The sequence below is a fragment of the Microcebus murinus genome, chromosome 24, assembly GCF_040939455.1.
Source record: "Microcebus murinus isolate Inina chromosome 24, M.murinus_Inina_mat1.0, whole genome shotgun sequence".
Lineage (NCBI taxonomy): Eukaryota > Metazoa > Chordata > Mammalia > Primates > Cheirogaleidae > Microcebus > Microcebus murinus.
Window position 1 is genome coordinate 25301620 of NC_134127.1, and position 20653 is coordinate 25322272.

At 57.7% G+C, this 20653-nt stretch overlaps 1 protein-coding gene and 1 long non-coding RNA gene across 2 annotated transcripts in view; one reads left to right on the plus strand and one right to left on the minus strand.

Annotated features, from left to right (window-relative positions):
- Positions 1-2137: 2137 nt before the first annotated feature.
- FAM167A (family with sequence similarity 167 member A) overlaps positions 2138-20653 on the minus strand; it is a 33530-nt gene continuing 15014 nt past the window's right edge. Inside the window, exons 3-4 of the mRNA XM_012752970.2 lie at positions 15385-16153; positions 2138-5163 (exon numbers count right to left, since the gene is read on the minus strand). Coding sequence (XP_012608424.1) covers positions 4900-5163; positions 15385-15759 — 639 coding nt within the window. The 5' untranslated portion in view covers positions 15760-16153 and the 3' untranslated portion in view covers positions 2138-4899. The remainder of the gene's footprint in view (positions 5164-15384; positions 16154-20653) is intronic.
- On the plus strand, positions 17804-19951 carry LOC142864094 (uncharacterized). Its single transcript, XR_012914690.1, has 3 exons — positions 17804-17909; positions 19576-19707; positions 19867-19951. It is a non-coding gene; the product is annotated as an uncharacterized LOC142864094 (long non-coding RNA).

Here is a 20653-nt window from a genome sequence, read left to right on the forward strand (position 1 = left end):
AGAGCTCTGTTGCTCGCCATGAGAGATTGGGGCCGATGGTTCTAAAGGAAACAGTCACAATAAATTCAGGATGGAATTCGGGGTTTGGAGAGTGATGATGATGTTCCAGAAGAAGATAACTTAACTCTATTTGAATAAATGTAGATTGCTGTACCGTACTTAAAAAAAATAACACACCCCCTGAAAACAAGCCCTAGGGTGTTGTCTTGAGGAAAAATAAATATAAGACTCTGTCTTATTTTTGGGGAAACATGGTAATACAAGTTGTCATCCTTTCTTCTCACCCTCCCTGCCCCCACCACATCGTCTTGTGAGCTGCCAGGTGTCTGCACCCCACTTCTTCTGGCCCAGGTGGCCTCAGGTCAGCTCTGGGTAGGGTGGGGGAGGATGGCGGGCGGCCACTGCAGTCCCACCCCAGATGTTCCAGTCCTGCTCTGCCTGTGGGCACGGGGTGAGCTGGCACTCCCCACCCCACCCTTGGAGGTCAAGTTCGGCCGAGTGACTTGCTTTGGCCAAGGAAATGTGAGCAGAAATGGACGTGAGTCACTTCCACGTGGTGCTTTAAATGCCGGGGACGGGGAGGGGAGGGGAGGAGGAGGAGGACCGGGAGGAAGGCAGTGTTTTCCCGGGCTCCGCTGCTGTGACAAAATGCCACGGACTGTGTGACTTAAATAACACACATGTATTTCCTCCCGGTTCTGGAGGCTGGAAGCCCAGGGTCAAGGTGTCCCAGGGCTCGTTTCTCCTCCCGAGGCCCCCCTTGGCTTGCAGACAGCTGCCTGTCTGCCCCTGTGTGCTCTCGGGGTCTCCGTCTGTGCGTGTCTGTGTCCTAACCCCCTCTCTGAGGAGAACACTCGTCAGATTGGGTTAGGGCCACCCATGTGACCTCATTTCCTCTGAATTATCTCTTTAAAGGCCCCACCTCCAAACACTGTCCCATTCTGAGATACTCGGGGTGAGGGCTTCAACATGATTTGGGGGGGGCACAATTCACCCTGTAGCAGGAAGCGAAGCCGTTTTTCCCAGTGGTGGCAGCAGGCAGAGGTGGGGACAGAGGACCTCCTGAGAGTCGCCACCGAGCCATTGCAGGGAGCCCAGAGAGGCTGCCGCTGAGCTGAGCTCGCCTGTCCTGGGCGGGCCGGGTGGGCTCTGTGAATCACCGGACACTCCCTGCCCCGCCCTCCCCACTGGTCCTGGAGGCCCCTGGGTCCCCCAACCAGGCCCTTCCCTTCCTGGAATGCTAAGACGGCTCCACTTTCCTGACCGCACCGACTACTGGTACAGACGGGACAGGGAGGAGTGGCGTCAGTCCCACTCTAGCCCCACGGGGAGGCCCCGAGTGCAGTGGGTGGGGGCGCAGAGGTGAGCCCACCTGGGCAGGGCATCTCCTGGAGGGGCACCAGGTGTCGGCGTTGTCATCTCTCACTCAGATTTCCCACGGGACTCTGGCTGTTTTGGGCAAAAACCCCTTCCCTAGGGCTTCAGTCCTCCCTGCACGGAGCTCCCAGCTCCTGGCGGCTCCCTGCTCAACACAAGGTTCAGGAAAACGCTGCGCCCCACAGGCTGCCGGCGTCTTACAGCTTCTTTCCTGGCGAGGTCCCTGCAGGTGCAGATGTTCACACCAATCTCCCTCCTGCAGCGGGTGGCAGGTGACTACTTTCCAGCGCCCTCAAACACTTTCATCTTCCTTTTCTTCTTCTTTTTAAGCTGACACATCATAATTGTACATGTTTATGGATACACAGTGATGTTTTGATACAGTCAGTGTATAATGATCAAATCAGAGCAATTAGCATATCCACCACCTCGAGTGTTGATCCTCAAAGAAATGATATACGAGCAAACACTTGTGAGGTTCTTCTTCCTGAATCAAATTTCCCTCGGAGACCCCTAGCTGTCTCTGCAGCTGTTTGCTTTGAGCCTGTGAACAGGGCATTTAAAACTAGCCCATCTGAAACCTCCACTCTGGCTGCAAAAATCATTCATCCAACCATCCATCCATCCATCCATCCATCCATCCATCCATCCATCCATCCATCCATCCACCATCCTTTCATTCAATGGGGTGCTTGGCCCTGCGTGTGCCGTGAGACAGGGACAGGCTAGAAGGAAGTCACTTTCTCTTCTTTGGATGGACATCGTCTCTCGAAGTATTTTTTATTTCACTTTTTCTAACAGCAATATAGAAACAAATAATCATAAAAAATAAAAGTATAAACTGTCCATCAATTATGCACGTAATAGCACTTGGTATTGCTACGGGTGGGTGTCTCGGGCTCGGCCAGGCCAGGGGGAGCCTGCCCAGGCCCTCAGGCCTCTGTGACAGCTCCTGAGCCCGCCAGGGCAGGAGATGTGACCACATGAGACGGCGCCAGTGGGGATTTCCACGTGTTCCCCCCGGGAGGCCTGGGCACTCGGGGAGACGGAGGGATAGTGGGTAGAACTGGCAGCAGCACTGCGTACACGTGGAGGGAGGTGGCGGGGAGGCCAGGCCCGCCCTGCTGCTGCCCCAGGCCCCGCAGAGCAGGGACGTCACAGGGCAGCTGCGCTCGCTGCGGACCGGGAGGGAGCTGGGGACACTGGACGGTGCTTGGGAAACTCAGTGCCTTCCCTCCACTCGCTTCCCTGCTCACCCCTTCTCCTGCTCCTCCTCATCCCCTGATAAAATTCTTTTGGGATGAAATTGGGCAAAATAGACACACAACCTATCCCAAAACGTGTCGTGCCCTTGGCCCCCTCGTAGAGAGCCAGGTGAGCGGGCGTGGGTTCCTGAGCAGCTGAATGGCTCGGGCACGCCCGGCTCCACTGGACCGAGCACACGCAACAAAACCTCCAGCTCCGGTCGAATCCAGTTGTTTCTGTTGCTGTAATGACTGATTTCTAAAAAGCAAAAAGAAAAGCTCAGTCTGGCATTTTTTCAGACCGTGGGATGGGCTTTCCTGCCTAGGTTCGAGGGTGTTTAAGGTGTGTTCTCTGCCGTGTGGGGGGGTGGGTGCGTGGGGGCCGGCCCGGGGCTCTTCCGGAAGGGCCGGCAGGAGAGGGAGGGCTGTCAGGGCCCGGGCCGAGCGCGGCAGAGCTCTGAGCAGGACAGTGCTGCTAGGTCCTCTAGGCCTCAGTGCACAGAGGAGGGTGGATGCAAAACCCTGGCTACGCTGCTCCACCTTCTTCGAAGGAAGCACAGACCCTCTGGCTTTTTGAAATTACAAGGAAGAGACCAAGTTCCTTCCTGTCTGCAAGGGACCATTCGCTTGCATCTTCCCCTCTCAGTCCACTAAGGAAGAGCGCCCTGTCCCTGTGTAGCTCACGGTGTGTGTGGACCCAGCTCCGCTGAGATTATGCAGGAAGGAGACAAGACAGATACACAGAGCAGCTGGACACCGTGCCTAGACCACGGGTCCCCGTGGGCCCACTGTCCAGGCCCCGCCCTGCCGTTGCCTGAATTGCATCCCGACTTGCAAAGCGGGAGGGGGGGTGCGAGTGAGGCCGGCATAGAGACATAGGCAGTGTGTGGGTTTGGCAAAGCCTCGGGCCGCCTTTGGGGTTTGGCACGGGTGCATGGCCTGTCTAGGCGTCACTCACAACTGCTCCGCACGCCAATATCCACAGCCACCGAGCGCCGTGCAACCTGGAGAAGCCACTCTCCTTCCCCAGGCTTCACTTTGCTCCTTTATCCGGGAGAGGGCTCAGCTAGGTGACATCGCAGGTCAAAGGACTTCTGGTCTGAGGACTCTGCCGGGCTGGGAGGAGGCCACCGGGCGGGGTGAGTCGCCCAGGCTGACTCTCTAACCCACCCAGGCCTTGGCGCTCGGACCCTCACACTCCATAGGGAGAAACTCTTAAATCAAACCCTAAACTGCACCCGCCCCACCTACCCAACTGGCTTCCCCATTCGACAAAGCCCAAACAGTCATTAACACGGTAGCGACACACTAGTAACAGTCTTACTCGGTGAAAACTAGTGGTTAGGTCAGGCACAGAGTCTCAGAGGAGACTCAGGACAGGCTCTGGGCTCCCCAGATTGTCTGTCGGGGGAGGGGCAATAAGGTGACATAGGTGATAGATGCCATCAGAACCCACCGGGAGGCCTCCGTGGCGCCCCCTCCAGGAGGATTTCCTGGGAAACCCGGCCAGGACCTGCCTGGTCCAGTCACCAGCGGTGTCCTGGGCAGGCTCCCTGGGGCTGTTGGGGCAGCGAAGGGGCCCTTTGGAGGGTGTGGCTGGTGCACGTGGCCAGGGAAGGCAATGGGGCACCTGTGCTGGCTCCACCCCCGGCACACCTGGGGATGATGGTGCACTCGGCCGGTTGTGCTGGGTGCAAAACCAACCGCAGCCGGACTGCAGGCTCTCCCGGGCACTGGCTGCAGCTGTGGGGCCTGGGTCCCCAAGCACCACTCTGTCATTCCTTTTGATTTCCCTTTCCCGGTGGGTTCCTTTCAAGTCTGCTGAGTCCCCTACTGAGGGTGAACTCCAGCCTGTACTTAGAGGACAGTGACAGCCTGGGAGATGGGCACGTCTGGCGTGTCTCATCTCTCCAGGGCCCTTGCAGGGGGAGCCTTCTGCAAGAATGACAGCTTTGGGTCCCCCCCCCCCACCTTTGGGAAGCCCAGTTCATAGCACCAGTGACTCCAGGAAACAGGAATGTGGGCCGTCAAGGGACGGGTCACGCTGGGCACCAGGTTCTCCTTGACGTCTGGTTGGAGCGGCCCTTCTGCAGGCAGAGCTCTTTGGGCGTGAAACGGGGGCCAGTCCAGGAGCACTGGGACCACACCGGGGTCCCCAGGAGCACCGCCCCACAGGTCCTGAGGCCCCCAGCCCTCAGCCGCAGGAAGCCCGGCCCCTGGGAGACCCGCTGGGGCAACTGGGCCGGGCTTCTCCCAGACCCCCTGCCTCCAGGGCCTCTCAGCACAGAGAGAACCTCCGGGAGTTGATGTTCATCTTGGTGACGCCAATGAGCTTGAGGGGCGTGGAGAGGCTGAAGGAGGAGGCCAGGGGCGAGTCGCAGAAGAGGTCGGCCAGCTCGTCCCGCTCCTCCAGCTCGTAGGTGGCGTCGTTGAGCATCCTCCGGTGCAGGCGGCAGGTGTGCTCGATCTTCAGCTTGCTGATGTCTCCGCGCAGGCGCATGAGCTGTCTGGCCAGCTGCTGGTCCTGCAGCCGCATCTCCGTCTGCAAAGCAGGGGAGGGGCGTGAGCTCGGGGACAGACCCGCGGGCAGGGGTCCTAAAGAACCACGTGGGGGTCCGTCTGGAAGCACCAGCCCTTTGCCAGCTCGAGGAGGAGGTAGAGAGACACAGACGGCAGGGTGACACATGAGGGTGGGCTTGCAAAACAGTATATGCAAGGGTGACTTTACACCTTAAATACTAACTGGAGCCCCGATTAAGAGGTAACTCTGTGATCAAACCAAACTCACACGAGTTCTCACAGCCTCCGAAGAAACCTGAGCAATGGCTAAGAGGCTTTATTTTTCTTTTTTCCCAGAGTTTTTAAAAATGGTGGTAGCATCTGCATAACGTAAAATTGACCCTCGTGATCACTTTTAAGGACGCAGCGGGGTGGCAGTCACTGCGTTCCCATTGCTGTGCACCCGTCACCACCATCCACTCCAGAACCCAAGAGGTCATCTTCCCAAACTGAGCTCTGCACCCACTAGACACTAGCCCCCTTCCCTCCTCCCAGCCCCCGGCATCCCCCCTTCTACCTCCTATCTCTGCGAGTTGGACGGATGCAGGGACCTTGTACAAGTGCAATCATACAGTATTTGTCTTTTTGTGACTGGCTGATTTCTCTTGGCTTAACACCCTCCAGGATGGAACGGCTAAGCAGCTCTTTGATACGTTAATCTCTTTAGAAGTCTGTAGTGAACGTGTCTCTCGGAACCTGTGCGCAGGAATCAGGAGAATGGAGCTGCTGGGAGGGCGGGGCTGCAGCATGGCCAGAGAGCAGGGCTGGCTGGGGCTGGAGCCCCCTCCTGTCTTCTCTGGCCACCAAGCTCTGCCAAGGGACCCCTCAGAGGCAGCGATGGCAACACAGCCCTGGTGGCTGCCATACGCCACTTGACGTATCTTACATGCGTGGTCTCACTGCATCCTCCCCCCACTCTAGAGGTGGGCACGGTCTGTTTTCCAGAAGAGGAACCCGGCTCAGAGAAGTGAAGGAGCTGGGTGCACAGGGCCAGCCGGCCTGTGAATGGTGGTGGCCTCCCCCTGGCTCCTGTGCACCAGCGGCGAGTGGGGCCCAGAGGCAGCAGAGGAGGAAGTTCACAGCCCTGGTGAGAACCTGAACTCCAGTCCTCGCTCGCTGGGTGGCTTTGGGCAAGTCCCTCTTGCTCCTTCCGCCCCCTCATCTGCAGAAAAAGGGGCAGACCTCTTCCAAGGACTGTGGTGAGTGAAACAACACAGAACCTGCCCGAAAATATGAACAGTACTGGCCAAATAAGGTGAGAAGGTCCCCACTGTGTAAGGCCTTTCTCCCCAGGCTGGGGCACAGAAAGTAGCGCCCCAGCGCTAACCCCTCATTACAGAGCCTGCGACGCTGGCGCTAGGACCTGGCCCTAGTGGTTGAGCTCTCGGTGTGGGTTTAACGCGGTCCCTGGCAAAGGCTCCGCTGGGGGACGTGACTGGGAACAAAGGCACTGGCTGGATTCTCAGAGGTGCAGCCAGTCATTCCAGCAACCCCATAATTAGGGCTCAGGACTTGGGGAAAGGCAGAGAGATGTCACCAGCCAGGGCTTGCCAGTGCATGGTGGTGAGGGGGGTGTCCCCACCGGGCGTGAAGACGTAAAGAGTGTGGGACAACGAGCCCCTTCGAAACAGCTGTGCTTGTGACCAACAGTGTCTGTTTTGGGGGGCAGACAAGAATGTTCTTCAGAGAGCTGGACTGTTTCTAAGGTAGCAGGTGAAGCCCGAGGGCAGGATTAAGTAACTAAACACAGTAATTAAATGCGCTGAAAGGGGAGGGAGAAGCAAGGGTGTGGTAGGGGCCCAAACCCAGGAGAACGAGGAAACTCAGAGCTCCTGAGCTGTGCCTTGTGTCATCTGCTGCTTTTCCTGGGGAGTCGGGAGAGGTGCTGACTCCAGTGTGTCCCCAAAACTAGGACTGGAGCAGGCATTTGCACACCCATGTGCACAGTGGTGTTACTCACAGTCGCCAACAGGTGGAAGCCACCCAGTGTCCTTGGACGGACGAGCGGATGACACAGTGTGGTCTGTCCATACAGTGGAGGGTTATTCAGCCTCAGAAAGGAAGGAGATCGTGCCCCATGCCACACCGTGGATGGACCTTGAGGACGTCACGTGCAGTGACATAAGCCACATACGAAAGGACAGCGCTGCAGTACTGGGTCTTCTCTCTCCTGTCCCAGCCTCGTAGCTGCAGACAGTGTGATGCCGAGAAGAGACCAGTATAAAGTCCAGGCCATTTATTTTCTCAGCTGCAAGGGAAGGTCCAGAACAGGCTCCACGGTCCCATGACTTGGAAGTAAGACTTCCTTCTTGCACCTCGGAGACCATCTTCGCAACCCGTCTCCTTACCTGTGTTGCTCACTCAGAGGCTGGCTTATTGTCTGGTCAGTGCGGCGTGGGGCTGTCCGCTGAGGAGGCTGAGGAGAGTGGAAGCATCTGATCTTGGCGCTGGCCTCTGAGGAGGAGGCAGACGGTCGCCGGGGGGAAGAGAAAGCAGGTGTCGCTCAGCGTGCTGCTGCGTGGCAGCTTGAGGTTCCGGGGAAATGTGAAAAAAAAATTCTAACACCCCTAGAAACTGAACTGAGTTTGTGGATTGATTTCCAGGGGAAGCCGGGTCCCCGGGCGGAGGCTGGAGCTGGTTCTGGGAAGTTTCTACTCCGGCAGGCGCAGGCCCAAGGGACAGGGCTGAGCTGACTCTCCTGGCACAGGGAGGCCGCAGGCATGGCGTCGCATCTCTGCAGCCCTGGCCTCGGGGGCCCTGCGGGTGTGGGTAGGAGGAAAGGTCCAAGGCCACCATTCCCTGGGTCAGCCCAGCAGGCAGGCAGGACCAGCCCTACGGCTCCTCTGTGCCTGGCTCCTGCCCCTGCTGCCCCGGCTGGAGTGCAGTGGCGTGATCACAGCTCACTGCAGCCTCGAACTCCTGGACTCAAGTGATCCTCCTTCCTTGGCCTCCGAAAACACTGGGGCTCCCCACCGTTCCAGGAGCCCGGCAAGTGTGCAGGGCCCTAAAGCTGCTCGCCCTCCTCCCCATCCTCCCTCCACAATGCCCTGCCAGGGTGGGGTTTACTGTCCCCATTTTACCAGGACAAAATTGAGGATTAGTTCATTGGTTTTCCTAAAGTCACACAACTAGGATGTGGTAGGATTGGACTTGACCTCTCATCTAATTACCAATTTTATACTTTTTCCACTCCTCCTGGGGCCAGTTAATGGGCCAGTGGTATTAGAATCACCTGTGGGTACTTATTAACCTCCCAGCGCCTCCCAGATTTGAGGAATCTGAATTTCCATGGAGGGCTGGGAGAGATCTGGGCTTTCAGCAAATTCCCTGGCTGCCCCACCCGAAGGTCACTGCCGGGTACCTTGGTGTGTGGTTATTATAACTGGGAGGGTGTCCCTCAGAGCAACTGGGTTTTGATTATTACAGAAAAATGTGAACGAGAAATAAGGAGAAGCGTAACAGCAATTCCGCTTACAGGCGAGGCCCTGCCTGCGGGGGAAGTGAGGGTGTGTATGTTTCCCTCTGGTTAATTTCATCGCCCACCGCACCTGGCACAGCCACCGCTCAGTGTGGCCTCAGCTCCACGGAGCATTTCACAGCTATGCTTATTGCACCGCTCGGATAGCCCTTGTCACGCATGCCACCGTGTTCGTGTGTCTGTCACCTCCTCAGAGACAGCCCCGCCACACCCCACACCAGAGCCCAGGCACTCGTGGGACTCAGTCCTGGTCCCACTGAATGGAGCGGGGACTGGGTTAGAATGCCTCGGCCTGCCTTGTTCAGCCCCAGGATGGTCTACGTGATGTCACCCCGGCGGGGCACAGCCACCAGGAGTCGTCTTCTCCCTTCCTTCTCCCTGACAAGCCAAGACAGTGCAGAGAGAGAGAGAGGCAGGGCCTCCGACTCCGATCGGCTGCAGCTGCCGGGAGCAGGGCCTGCCTCATCAGCTGGCACGTGGAGCGGGGCCTTCTGGAGACTGGGTCTGGTTTTTACCTCGTTCTAGGAGAGCCTATGCTTTTTTTAAAAAAAATCAGTAGACTGCATGGTGAAGAGTATGTACCAATTACATTGGTGAGATACTTGCACTCTTCTTTCTTTGGTCTTTTATTTTTATAATTTTTTCCCATCTTCATTATACATAATTTATGCCTATTTTAGAAATTTTGGAAACTACAGAAAAGTCGAAAGAATAATGTTACCACCCAGAAATAAAGATCACTGAGGTCTGGTGTATTTCCTTTGCTGGTACCTTTGTTTACAAATTCTTTAATAACCCCTAAGAGGGCAGAGTCTGCCCAGATGAATGGAACAGGAGTCTTCCTCCTGAAGGCTGCTGGTGCGGCAGGCTGAAAGCCCCAAGCTACGCTGAGAAGACTTAGCCCTGGGCAAACACATGCCTGGATGAGAAGTTCTCCTGCGAACCAAATTCCAGCCCAGCCAGTACCAGCTTGCTAGATGGCCCTGAGTTATTATCCTCATCAGGAAACAGCTGCCCAGCCCCTGCTGAAGGGCTATTAGGAGGCTCTTCTAGCCTCTGGCTGTGACTTTTACAAGCGTCCCAGTCTGAAATCAGCAGGGTTTAAACACAGGCTTTCTGACAGCTCCTGGCCCTGCCAACTCAAACGTCTGATGTGCCTGGAACAAAGGGAAGAAGAGATCTGGATCTACAGGCCAGGCCAGTGATGTGGGTTTATGCCAGGGTTTTGCCACATCCTTCACATGATCTTGGGCAAGTCCCTTAACCTCTCTGTCCCTGAGGCCTATCATCTTTCCGAGGCTCGTTCTGCAAAGCAGGAATAGCCAATGCTCCCAAGCCTTTGCACAGGATGCCGTATGGAAAGACCTTTGGGAACCACAGAATGCTCCCTCCATGGGAGGTACTGACATGGCTGTATCCCCACATTTCTCACCTCTGTCCCCATCAGAAGGTGCCTGGTGAGTCTGACCTGTCACCTGGCCACACCACTCTGTAGATATGGATGACACTGGCCTCAGAGGGCTGTGCCTGGACACGAGTCATGCACTTGCCAAGCAGGCAGCATGGGCAAGAGAGGGTTAACTGGGAGAGGACTCCTGGCTTGACAGGAGCAGCTGCGGCCAGCCCTGCTGTGGGGCTGGGTCCTGGTCTACAGGCCTCCTGCCACTGGCAAGCCCTAAGTCATTAAAACTGGTCAGGTTTCTTTCCCCTTTTTCTAACAACCATAAACACCTTCCTGGGGGCTCCGTCTGCAGGGATCAAACACCTGCGTGAAACCAAAGGAAGAGTCTCTGTAGGCACCCAGGTTTCTCGGCACAAAGCCAGCCCACCAGGAATCCGGAATGTTTGGTTTTCAGGTCTGGCACCGCACACGCCAAGCGGAAGACCTTCTCGTCCCTTTTCATTATCCTCCAGGTTGGCAGAGGGAACTTCTGGGTGTGACGGAAGAGAGAAGACAGGAAGGCAGGTGCCTTTCCTGAGCGCTGAGGCTCCAGACCCAGGCCAGGGAGTCGGCTGGCTGACCCTGACCGCTGGCCCAGTGCGAGGCGCCTGTGAAATGTTCTGAATTCCAGACCCAGCTGGAGAGAAGAGAACCCACAGCTCTGGGTCAAGGCCCTCCTAGCTCACTCCCTTCCTGAAGCACCACGGCCACAGCCACCTACCCCAGCCCACCTGGCCACCTATGGAGGCCGGCTGGAAGGTAGAAAGCTGGAGGCTGTCTCCTTTCCGACCTGGGCAGCCTGGAGCCAGCAGCGTTGCACATGGAGCCAGCAGCGTTGCACATGGAGCCAGCAGCGTTGCACATGGAGCCAGCAGCGTTGCACATGGAGCCAGCAGCGTTGCACATGGAGCCAGCAGCGTTGCACATGGAGCCAGCAGCGTTGCACATGGAGCCAGCAGCGTTGCACATGGAGCCAGCAGCGTTGCACATGGAGCCAGCAGCGTTGCACAATGGCCTCTTCGTTCAGCCCTGAGTTGGTGTCCCGGCAACAGTGAGATTGGATCTTAGCCTGGAGGAGTCAGGTGGCCCAAAGCCGCCTCATGCAGAGGCCACAGCCAGATGATGACACATTCTCTAAATCCACTCCAGGGCGAAGGTCGGGCCTCCTTAGCTGGAGGAGTTGTCGCAGGGACAGGCTCTGAGGATTTCCACCTTCCTGTATCCCCAAGGCCTTAGCCTGTAGGAAAATCCAACCTGCTTGAGGGTCCCTGGGGGGCGTCAGGTACAATTGTCATTTCCTTGAAAGCAGAGCGGGAGAGCTGACCCCCTAGGGAGCTGTTAGGGGCCTTCCTTGCCTTAGAAATGAGCCGAGGGCGGGCAGTCCCTCTCTGCCTGGTAGCTGGTCTTGAAAACGCCGGAGCATGAGACGAAGCTGCCTGTGACTGAGGGGCGCTGACAGCCACCTGCCTGGCTGTGCTCCTGGCTCTGGCAGAGCCGCTGGACAGTTAGGGCCTGCCACCCCCTGACGTCAAAACCCCCATCAAATTGGGTGCTTGACTTCGTGTAGGGAAAACACCCACAGGACTGACGGAGTTACAGATTTCCAATCTTGTTTCCTTGTCCGCATAAGAAGCAAAGACCACGTTTGCACTTGAGGCTAACAAATCAGCGTGGAGCGCCTGCTCAGGGGTTGAGGAAACTTGACTCCAGGCTGAAAACACAGCACAGATCATGCAAACCACTTTCATCCGGCTAAAAAATAAGTTAATTTTTGAAAACGCCTTCAATGAGTTAACGGATGACAGATTAGGAATGGCATTACGTTTAACATTTTTACTGAGACTTAAGAATGTGTTTGTTGTCCAAATGCTGAGCTCTCTGCTTTCAATCCAAACAGTTCACAAGTTGCCTTTGTTACTGTCTAATCCCTGCAGCAGGAGGAAGTGCGTGTTCTGACGGCCGGCCGGCCTGCATCTGGGCTGCTCTGGGCCTCCGAGACGCATCTCCTGAATGAACGAAGTGGTCCTTGGACTACCCGGTTTGGGACGCTGTGAGTTCATTCACTGAGGTCCACTCGCTGTCGCAGCCCCAAGCCACACAGGCGGTTATAGCAGAGACAGGGCTCACAGCTCTAGCTCGAGGATCCCTGTGTCTGTCCCTGAGGTCCCTCTTGGTCCCCTGGCCCTGGACTTGTCGCCTTTCATTCCTTTATACTCAACCTGTGGCCGGAAGAGCAGCAACATAGCATCCCCTTAGAGCTTGTTGGGAATTCTAAACCACAAGTCCCACCCCAGAGCAAAGGGGTCAGAATATTCGCTGTAACAAGGGACCTTACTGAGTTCAAGCCCTGGCTCTGCCACATCCAGGTCAGATCACCCCAGGCAGCTTGCCTGACTCTTATGGGCCTTAGTTTACTCGTCTGTAAAACGGAGACAATCAGGGGAATTGCAGTTTTGTTGTAAGACCCAGAGATGGTGCAGTGAGGCTGAACTCTCTTGTTCAATCCTGGGTCTCTCTCTGTCCCCGTCCCCACTGGGTCTGCTGACATCTTTGTGAATTTACATTTTTAGGAGTCAAATAGCACAATCGGCTGCCTGTCGAGGACGCTGTCTGGTGTCAGGGCGGAGCAGAGCACCAGCAATGCGACCAGGGAGGCCGGGGTTCCAATTCCAGCTTTCTCACTTGCTGCTGCGTCCCCCCCTCTGAGCCCGTTCCCTCTGCTGGAAAACGGGGGTCCGGGCAGGGGAGTGACCGTTAGAAGAGGTGAGTGATGCATGCCGAGCACCTGGCACATGGGGAGCTTTTGATCAGTGCCAAGTCTCACTCTTGTCATTATTGCCACGGTCACTCACCTCTGGTGCTCATAGCAATGGTCAGAGAGCGGGAAATATTCTGCAAGTGTAGAGAGTTATTAATATAATGTAAAATGCCAGCACTCTCTTTACCTGGTTAGGACAGCCTCTGGCAGCCAAATCCATCCTGACATGACTACTCTGCTGCCTCCTCCCGAGCAGGCTCTGCACGTCACCCACGCTGCTCCTCAGGCTGGCCACCTTCCTCCTTGCGGCCAGCACCTCTCACAGTGGCCTGGCTAGAGAATGAGCATGACCCCAGTTCCCCGGCAGTGGTTCCCAGCCCAGGCTGCACACTGGAGCATATGGGAGCCTTACGATGCCTGGTGTCACCCCCAGACGTCCATTTGATCAGTCTGGGGCATGGCCAAGGCTTTGGGGGTTTTAAAAGCTCCCCAGGTTGTTTTCAGGAGGGGACCGGCACCTGTCTGTGTGAAGGATAACCAGGATAAGCTCTAGGGAAGCCCCTGCCAGTTTATGCACAGGAGATTCCTTCCCTCATCCCCACTCCAGAGGGGGGCCATGGAGAATGCAAACTTATTTAGAAGCAAAAGTCTCTGCTCCCAGAAGCAATAGTATCTCAAATGAACCCAAAACTAACAAGAGGCATCCTTGATTAATGGGAATATTTTTTGTTCCTCCTTATGAAAACAAACAAAAGCAATTTACCCTCCAGAGCTCAGAGAGCAGCTGCACCTTTTATCCACCCCCCACAAGCACCCAGTGGCGACAGAGCCCCCCAAAAGTGCAGCACGGACCCACAGGTGCCCCGTGTTCTCCAAGAGCCGCCAGCAGACACACGCGCCAGGTACCCAGGACGGACGCGGCAGGGCAGTGTAGTGTGCGCTGAGAAGCATTCTCAGCGTCAGGGATTAAAACCGAAAAGTGCTTCCAATTAATCAGATGTCCGAGTCCCTGCGCCCCTCCCCACCCGATCTGCAGGGGTTCATTTCCGCTCACAGGAGTTCCAGGCCCGGTGGGGATTTGTTTCTCAGGATTCTGACCTGACAAACCACGAGGGCCTCTGCCTAGCCGGCTGACCCAAGGGTGACACTGGCTCTGGACTGCTGGCTCACCTGTGGCCAGGGTGGCCTGGCTCTGCAGGTGTCACCTGGGCCTCAGGCGACGGGTGGGGCAGGGGTTACTGAGCTGGGGGCCTGCCTCTTCTGAGAAGCCACAGGTGCCAGACACCAGCCGCTCTCCCCTGGGGGGGGCGGGAGGGGTCAGGGCACTCAGCTCTGTGCTCCACCCCCTTTCTCAGGCTGAGTCACCATCACCCCACATAGCGAGAGGTGGCCCTGATGGGAACCTGTTTTCCCTGTGGGCAGAAAAATGATTGAGCTTCCATCCCAGCTCAAACACAACGTGCCCTTTGCTCACGATTGTTCTGCCTGGAACGCCTGTCCCAGCCCTGGCTCCTGGGCAGACTCCTACTCAGCCCGAGCACAAAGCTTCTCCCCAAGCAGGGCCCGTCCTGGCCTCCCTGGACGGCTCCCTGCACACCACTCACTAATACAACGCTTTCCACGCTGAGCCCTGCTACCTACAGTGGCCCCTGCACAGCCCTGCCCCAGGCCGCAGACCCCCACATGGTCGGGCCATCGGGCCCATCGGGCCATCGGGGCCATCGGGCCATCGGGGCCATGGGCTAGCGCCTGCACTCTGGCCACTCACAGCAGGTGCTGGGGTGGATGGCAGGGAGGGGTTGCCAGGAGAAGGGAGGGGGCAGTTGTATCCCAGGAGCCGCCTTAGCAGTTCAGGGGTGCCAGGCACGGTGTCAGGAAGGGTGGGGACACCTTAACACGGGTTCATATTCTCATGCACACTTGTTCCCCCATTATTTCTTTTTTATTGTTTGTTTATTTATTTATTTGAGATAGAGTCTCACTCTTTTGCCCAAGCTAGAGTGCCGTGGCATCAGCCTAGCTCACAGCAACCTCAAACTCCTGGGCTCAAGCGATCCTCCTGCCTCAGCCTCCCGAGTAGCTGGGACTACAGGCACGTGCCACCATGCCTGGCTAATTTTTTCTATATATTTTTTTTAGTTGGCCAATTAATTTATTTCTATTTTTAGTAGAGATGGGGGGGGTCTCACTCTTGCTCAGGCTGGTTTCAAACTCCTGACCTTGAGCGATCCTCCCACCTCAGCCTCCCAGAGAGCTAGGAGTACAGGCGTGAGCCACCGCGCCCGGCCTGCTTTCCCCATTAGTACCTGCAATTAGGGGCCCATGGACACCCGCATCCCCTGCCATGCCAGAGAAATGAGTTCCGCCCTTCAGCCCACGGGAAGACACAGGTGTGCATTGCGCGGGGTAGACAGGGGTACACAGGGCAGGCCAGAGGGACGTGGAGAGAGAGGGACAGAGACAGAGAGACAGACAGAAACAGAATGGCATCTTCTCTTTTTTGGGACTCTCAGGGGCAGCCACTCACCAGTTCCTTCCTGAGCCAGGCTATAGCTTCATCGATACTCTGGAAGCCGTCCAGCTTGCCAGGGGACGGGGGCCCGGCGCCTGGGCCGGCGCTCCTGGCGGGTGGGGGCTCTCTTGGAGGGAGCAGGGGCTCCTCCCCGCCACGCTGCCCCTGCTCTGAGCTCGCCTCCTGCCCCGCAGCCGCAGCCGGGCTCTGGAAGGGCCACGTCTGCTCCTCCAGCCTGGCCTGCCATTCCAGGTAGGAGGGCCTGCGGGTCTCCAGCCTCAGTTTCTCGGTGAGGGCCTTCAGGCTCCGGAGGTGGTCGTCGGGAGGAGCGGCGGCTGCCAGCCCCTCTTCGCCCCCCACCTCTTCCACCTGGATCTGGGGCACAGACATTCTACGATCCGCCGGGCAGCCGGACGAGGGAGGGGCTGGGCGGCGTGGGAGGCTCGGTGGGTGGCGAGGGTGGTCCTGCTCTGGAAGGGCCTCAGCCAGGTGGGGCCACAGCTCCCCAGGGCATCGCTGGGACGGGGGCCGGTCTCGAGGCTGGGTGGCACGGAGCTGGCAGGGATGGTGCAGTGAGCCCCACAGCGTGCCCTCCTGGGCCGGCTAGTCCTCGGGGCTATGTCCTGCCCCGGACTCCTGCGGGTGCCATGCTTCACGGAAGGCAGGCACAGGCTGGCATCAGCAGGAAGCTGGGGGCAGCCCTCGCCAAGAGGATCTACCTGTCCTGGAGGTGCGCGCAGACAGGAGCGCCTGCCTCTCGGGGAAGTGCAGGTGGCGTGAGGCCCTGCGGGAAGGATGAGAACCATGTCAGTCCTGATCCCTCCCTAGCCACGGGGAGGCTGGCACGGCCATTCCACAGCAGGGGAAACTGAGGCTCATCGCGATCCAGGGACAGCAAGTAGCTGGGGGATAAGCCCAGGTCATCTGGATCTCACAAGTCTCACCTCCGAGGCAACTGCCCAAAGGTCCTGCCACGCAGACACAGGTGTGTCCAGGTGCCACTAAGCCCTCCCCACCCCACCCGCACAGCCCCGGCCCCGGCTCCTCCAGGCCAGTCTAACCCAGTCTCCCAGCTCCTATCTCCAAGGCAGCGCGTCCCCTCACCTCTTCACAGGAGGCAGCTGCCGGGGGAAGGAGACGGCTGCTCCACGCCGGAGGGTTAAACCGAGCGAGGCTGTGACTCACTGTTCTAGAAAGAGCTTCTCACGTTTACCTAAAGTGCCCACACAGCAGCCTCCTTGGCAAGGGCCTCAGCTATGTGGTCTGGTCTGGCCTCCTGTCCCCAGTGGGAGGCGCAAGTCCAGGCTCCTGCCCCACAGTGTCGGAGCACCGGGCGGGGGAGTAACTCGGGTTGGAATTAGACCCGAGTCTCCAGCCTGTGCGTCCTGGGTCCCGGGGGACCAGGCAGGCGGAGTCGGCAGATCCGAGCAGGGGGCGGCATTTGACTTGGACTGGGAGAGAGGCCCTGGGCTTTCAGGGTGCGTTTTAACAGTCCCTGCCTGGGGACGCAGCCTTGCGAGAGAAGGAACTGATACAGATGGACGACAACGTCCAGGGAACAGTTTAAATGACAAAAGCGAGATGCCCAGGGGCCTGGAGAGGGTGCCACCCTGAGTGTGAAAGGGAGACAGAATTGTACTGACTTGAATATGCCAAGAAAAATCTCTGCCAGAAAAAAAGAAAGAAGAAACTAACAGCTGTGATTGCTTGTTTGGGGTAATGGGAAGTGGGCAGCACAGGAGGGGAAGGAATTAAAATGGGGGGTGCGGCTGGGCCACCTGGGAGGTCGTGGGGCTCCTCTCGGACACGGCATTGGGGGGTGCTCACAAGAAAGGACGTGCAAAGCGCTTCTACAGCCCCTGCCAGCAGCGGAAGAGGACGCCTTGCTGCCTTGCACGGGCCTGCCCCTTGGTGGGCGTGAGCAGGAATTCTCTCCCCTGCCCCCAGCAGGGAAACCTGCTTCCACCTTTACTAACAGGAACACGATGACTCCCAGCAGCCACTCCCCTGGCTGCCCTGTTAATTGCTCTGGGACCGACTCAGACAGCAGCATGTTTTTAAGCCCCCAGGTGCTCCGAGTTTGCAGCCAGGAGATCCACTGTCTCCAGATGAAGACCCTCCACCTGGGATCAGAGGGCAGGACCCTGGCTCTGGGCCCTGTCAGTCTTGCTAAGCCTCCATGTCCTCACCTGTAAAAGGCGGTGACAATGCAACCTCCTAGGCCCTCAGGGACTGGCAGAACCGAAGTTTGCACCACACTCTGAAGACCTGGTGTGCTCTGCAAATGTGGGGTGTACTTCAGGGGGGTCTTTCTGTGCAGTTTCACGGTCAGAATCCTCCCAACGTGAAGACTTCTTTGCTGCTTCCCAGGGCCCCTCCCCGGCGCCGTCTGCCTCTTTGCTGAGGTGCCAGGATCTCTTCTGAGTGCGCCTCCCCACCTGCAGGGCAGCTCTGACTGTATCCGGCTGAGCTTTGTGGAGAGGATGCGAGTGCAGACAGACAGGTGGGCAGCGCCCTCCCTCCCTGAGTTCTGTGAGCAGGTAAGACGGACAGGGAGGGTGGGGGAGGCCATCGCCCTCGACCCCCAGAAGCCCCCAAAGCAAACAGCCAGGCGTCCTACCCACCAGTAAGTGCTCCTCTTGGGGTGTGAAACCAAGACAAGTCCCTAACTCTGTGTGGCTGCTTTGGGTAAAGGGAACTTATTTTAACTAGTGGTTTCTAAACTGATTCAGAGGTCTGCGAAGACCTCATCAGGACTTCTTGGAGGCGTCAACTGTGGCGCCAGTGAGCCGTGAGTCAGCTGATGAGGAGCCTCTGATCTGCTGAGCCTTGGGGAGTGCAGGAAACAGAGTGGCCTTGGCTCATTTGAGCCTCACAGCCCCCACGGGCGGGTGGGAGCACCCTATTCCACAGAGGGGGAAATGGAGGCCGGGAGAGGCGGCAGGCCTCACCCCTGGCCACAGGCAGGCGCCAGCGGCTGGATCTGGCACGGAGCCGTCTGACCCTGGGCTCTGGGTCAGACCCCAAGGGCAGCACCAGCTCTGGGATCTTGGGCAGCTCGTTTCAGGACCATCCCGTGCCTCTGGTCCTCTTATGAGAAATGGGGACGACCAGGCCTGGCTGCACAAGGTTTAGGGCTCAGTACAAAGTGAAAATGCTGGGTCCTTGTTTAAAAAGTCCTGAGCATTTCAAGACAGCAACAGCAGAGCATCAATCCTGTGCCCCTGCCTGGGTCCCACACCCATAAAGCCAGCCCTGGGGATAACAATATCTACCTCACAGGTCATTGTGAGGATTAAATGAGGTTACAAACACAGAGCTCCTAGCACAGGGCCGGGTACGCAGTAAGCCCTAGACACAGTCACGCTTTCAGAAACATCGTCGTGAAGACGGCTCAACCTAGCAGAGCTATGTCCCAGACACAGCACCCAGACCAAGCCTTTCCACCGCACTGGGCAGTCATCCTGTTGTCCCTGACCTGCCGGGTGGCCCGAGCCATCTCTGCCCCTTACATCCTGCCCCGGAAGCCAACTGACACGAAGTCAGCTGACCCCATCTCCCCCAAATCTTCAGGTCTCAAAATTGAATGAAGAGCCTGTCCTACGGTGGATGGGAGAAAATGGCTCTGCTCACTTGGGCCCCATGCTGTGCCCTGCTCCTTCCCTCACACCCGGACGATGTGGGTCTGTTCTCCTGGTCACCAGACAGTGTCCCGGGAGTGTGGCCCCCTGGACACCATGATGCCTGAAGAAGACCCAGAGGGTTTCTTCCTTCCCTCCAGCTGGAATGTCACCCACGCAGGCCCAGGGACGAGACAGGAGAAATGTCAGTCATGAGCTGGTGGACAGGTGCCACCCAGGTGCCGGGGCACAGACGCCAGCTCTGGAAGCTTCTGGGGCTGGTAGATTGTGGAGGCCTCCCTTCCTGCTGGACAAACCAGGGACTCCCGGGCCCCGTGGTCCGCACCCGGGCCAAGCAGGCTTTCTCTGCACCTAAGCTAGGTCCTTCCTGAGGCTGGCGCAGCCCGAGAAGGAGGCCAAAGGACGCTGCCAGACCTGGGACCTGGGGCGTCCTGAGAAATAAGACCAGACCCCGAAAATCCCACCAGGCCCAGTTGTGCCCCACCAGGCAGGCCACCCGGCAGCAGTGAGGACAAGCCCAGGGTGGGGATGGGGGTGTGTCAGCCTTTTCTCTTTTTTCTTGCAGCGACATGCCGGCATGGGGGACCCACGCTGCACGCGCTGTCCACACATGCTCCTGGCTCCCCGGCCCACAGCAGCTCAGAGGAGGAGGCTTTGCCAACCATGAGCTAATTCCCCCGGCGGCTGGAGGAGCCAGGTGGGTGCAGCTTGATCCTTGAGCCAACACCTTGTCTCATCATGACCTCATCTGCTCACCTGGAAAACTGTCAAGCCCACTTCCTGGGCTCCTGGGGCAGGGAAACAGGCAAGCAGCTGCTGACCAACTCCCTTTCTCCCTCATTTCATCCCTCTCCAGGACACACGACCTCTCTGACCCCATCCACTGAATACCACGTGCTCATACCCTGGACTTGGCGCAAGCCGCTCCTTCAGCCTGGAAAGCCCCTCCCCTCCTCCTGCCCTTCAGTTTTCAGGGATTTCCTCCTTGGGGGAGTTTTCCTTGATTTGGCCAGGCTGGGTCATGTGTGCCCGGGATGCAGCGAGAGCACAACAGAGAAGCAGTCACATCGTCGCCTTAACTGAGGCTCACAGCGTACTATAGCAGGTGTCCATCCAGTACCTCCACAGGTATTAACTCATTTCATCCTCACAAGAGGATTCTCACTGTCCCCGTTTCACAGGTGAAGAGACTGAGGTGCAGAGATGGGTTTGGTAGGTTGTGTGAGGCCACAGTGCTAGTAAGTGGTGGGGCTGGTACTCGAACCCTTGTGGTCCTCTCCAGGCTGGCCCCTGACCACTGGGCTCACCACCCCCCTCACGCCACAGCACTCCCACAGGGACTTTCTTGATGGTCTCTTCCCCCAGACTCTGAACTTCACAACGGCAAGCACCAGGCCCTTTGTCCTGGGCCTTCCAGCACTTAGCGCGATGCTGCTCTTTTTAAGCACCGTGGAAGGAGTGAGCGAAGGGAACATGTTTCCCTTGGATGGGCCCAGAGGAGCAGAGAAGGAGCTCAGGCTCCCCGTGACGTCCTCAGGAGTCAGTGCCCGGCCCTGCGTGAGGTCATTTCTATCAGTGCCATCTTCCCCGCCTTCTAGAAGGAGCATGCCCTTTCTGTGGGGAGCCCGTCCCGGTGGTCCCTG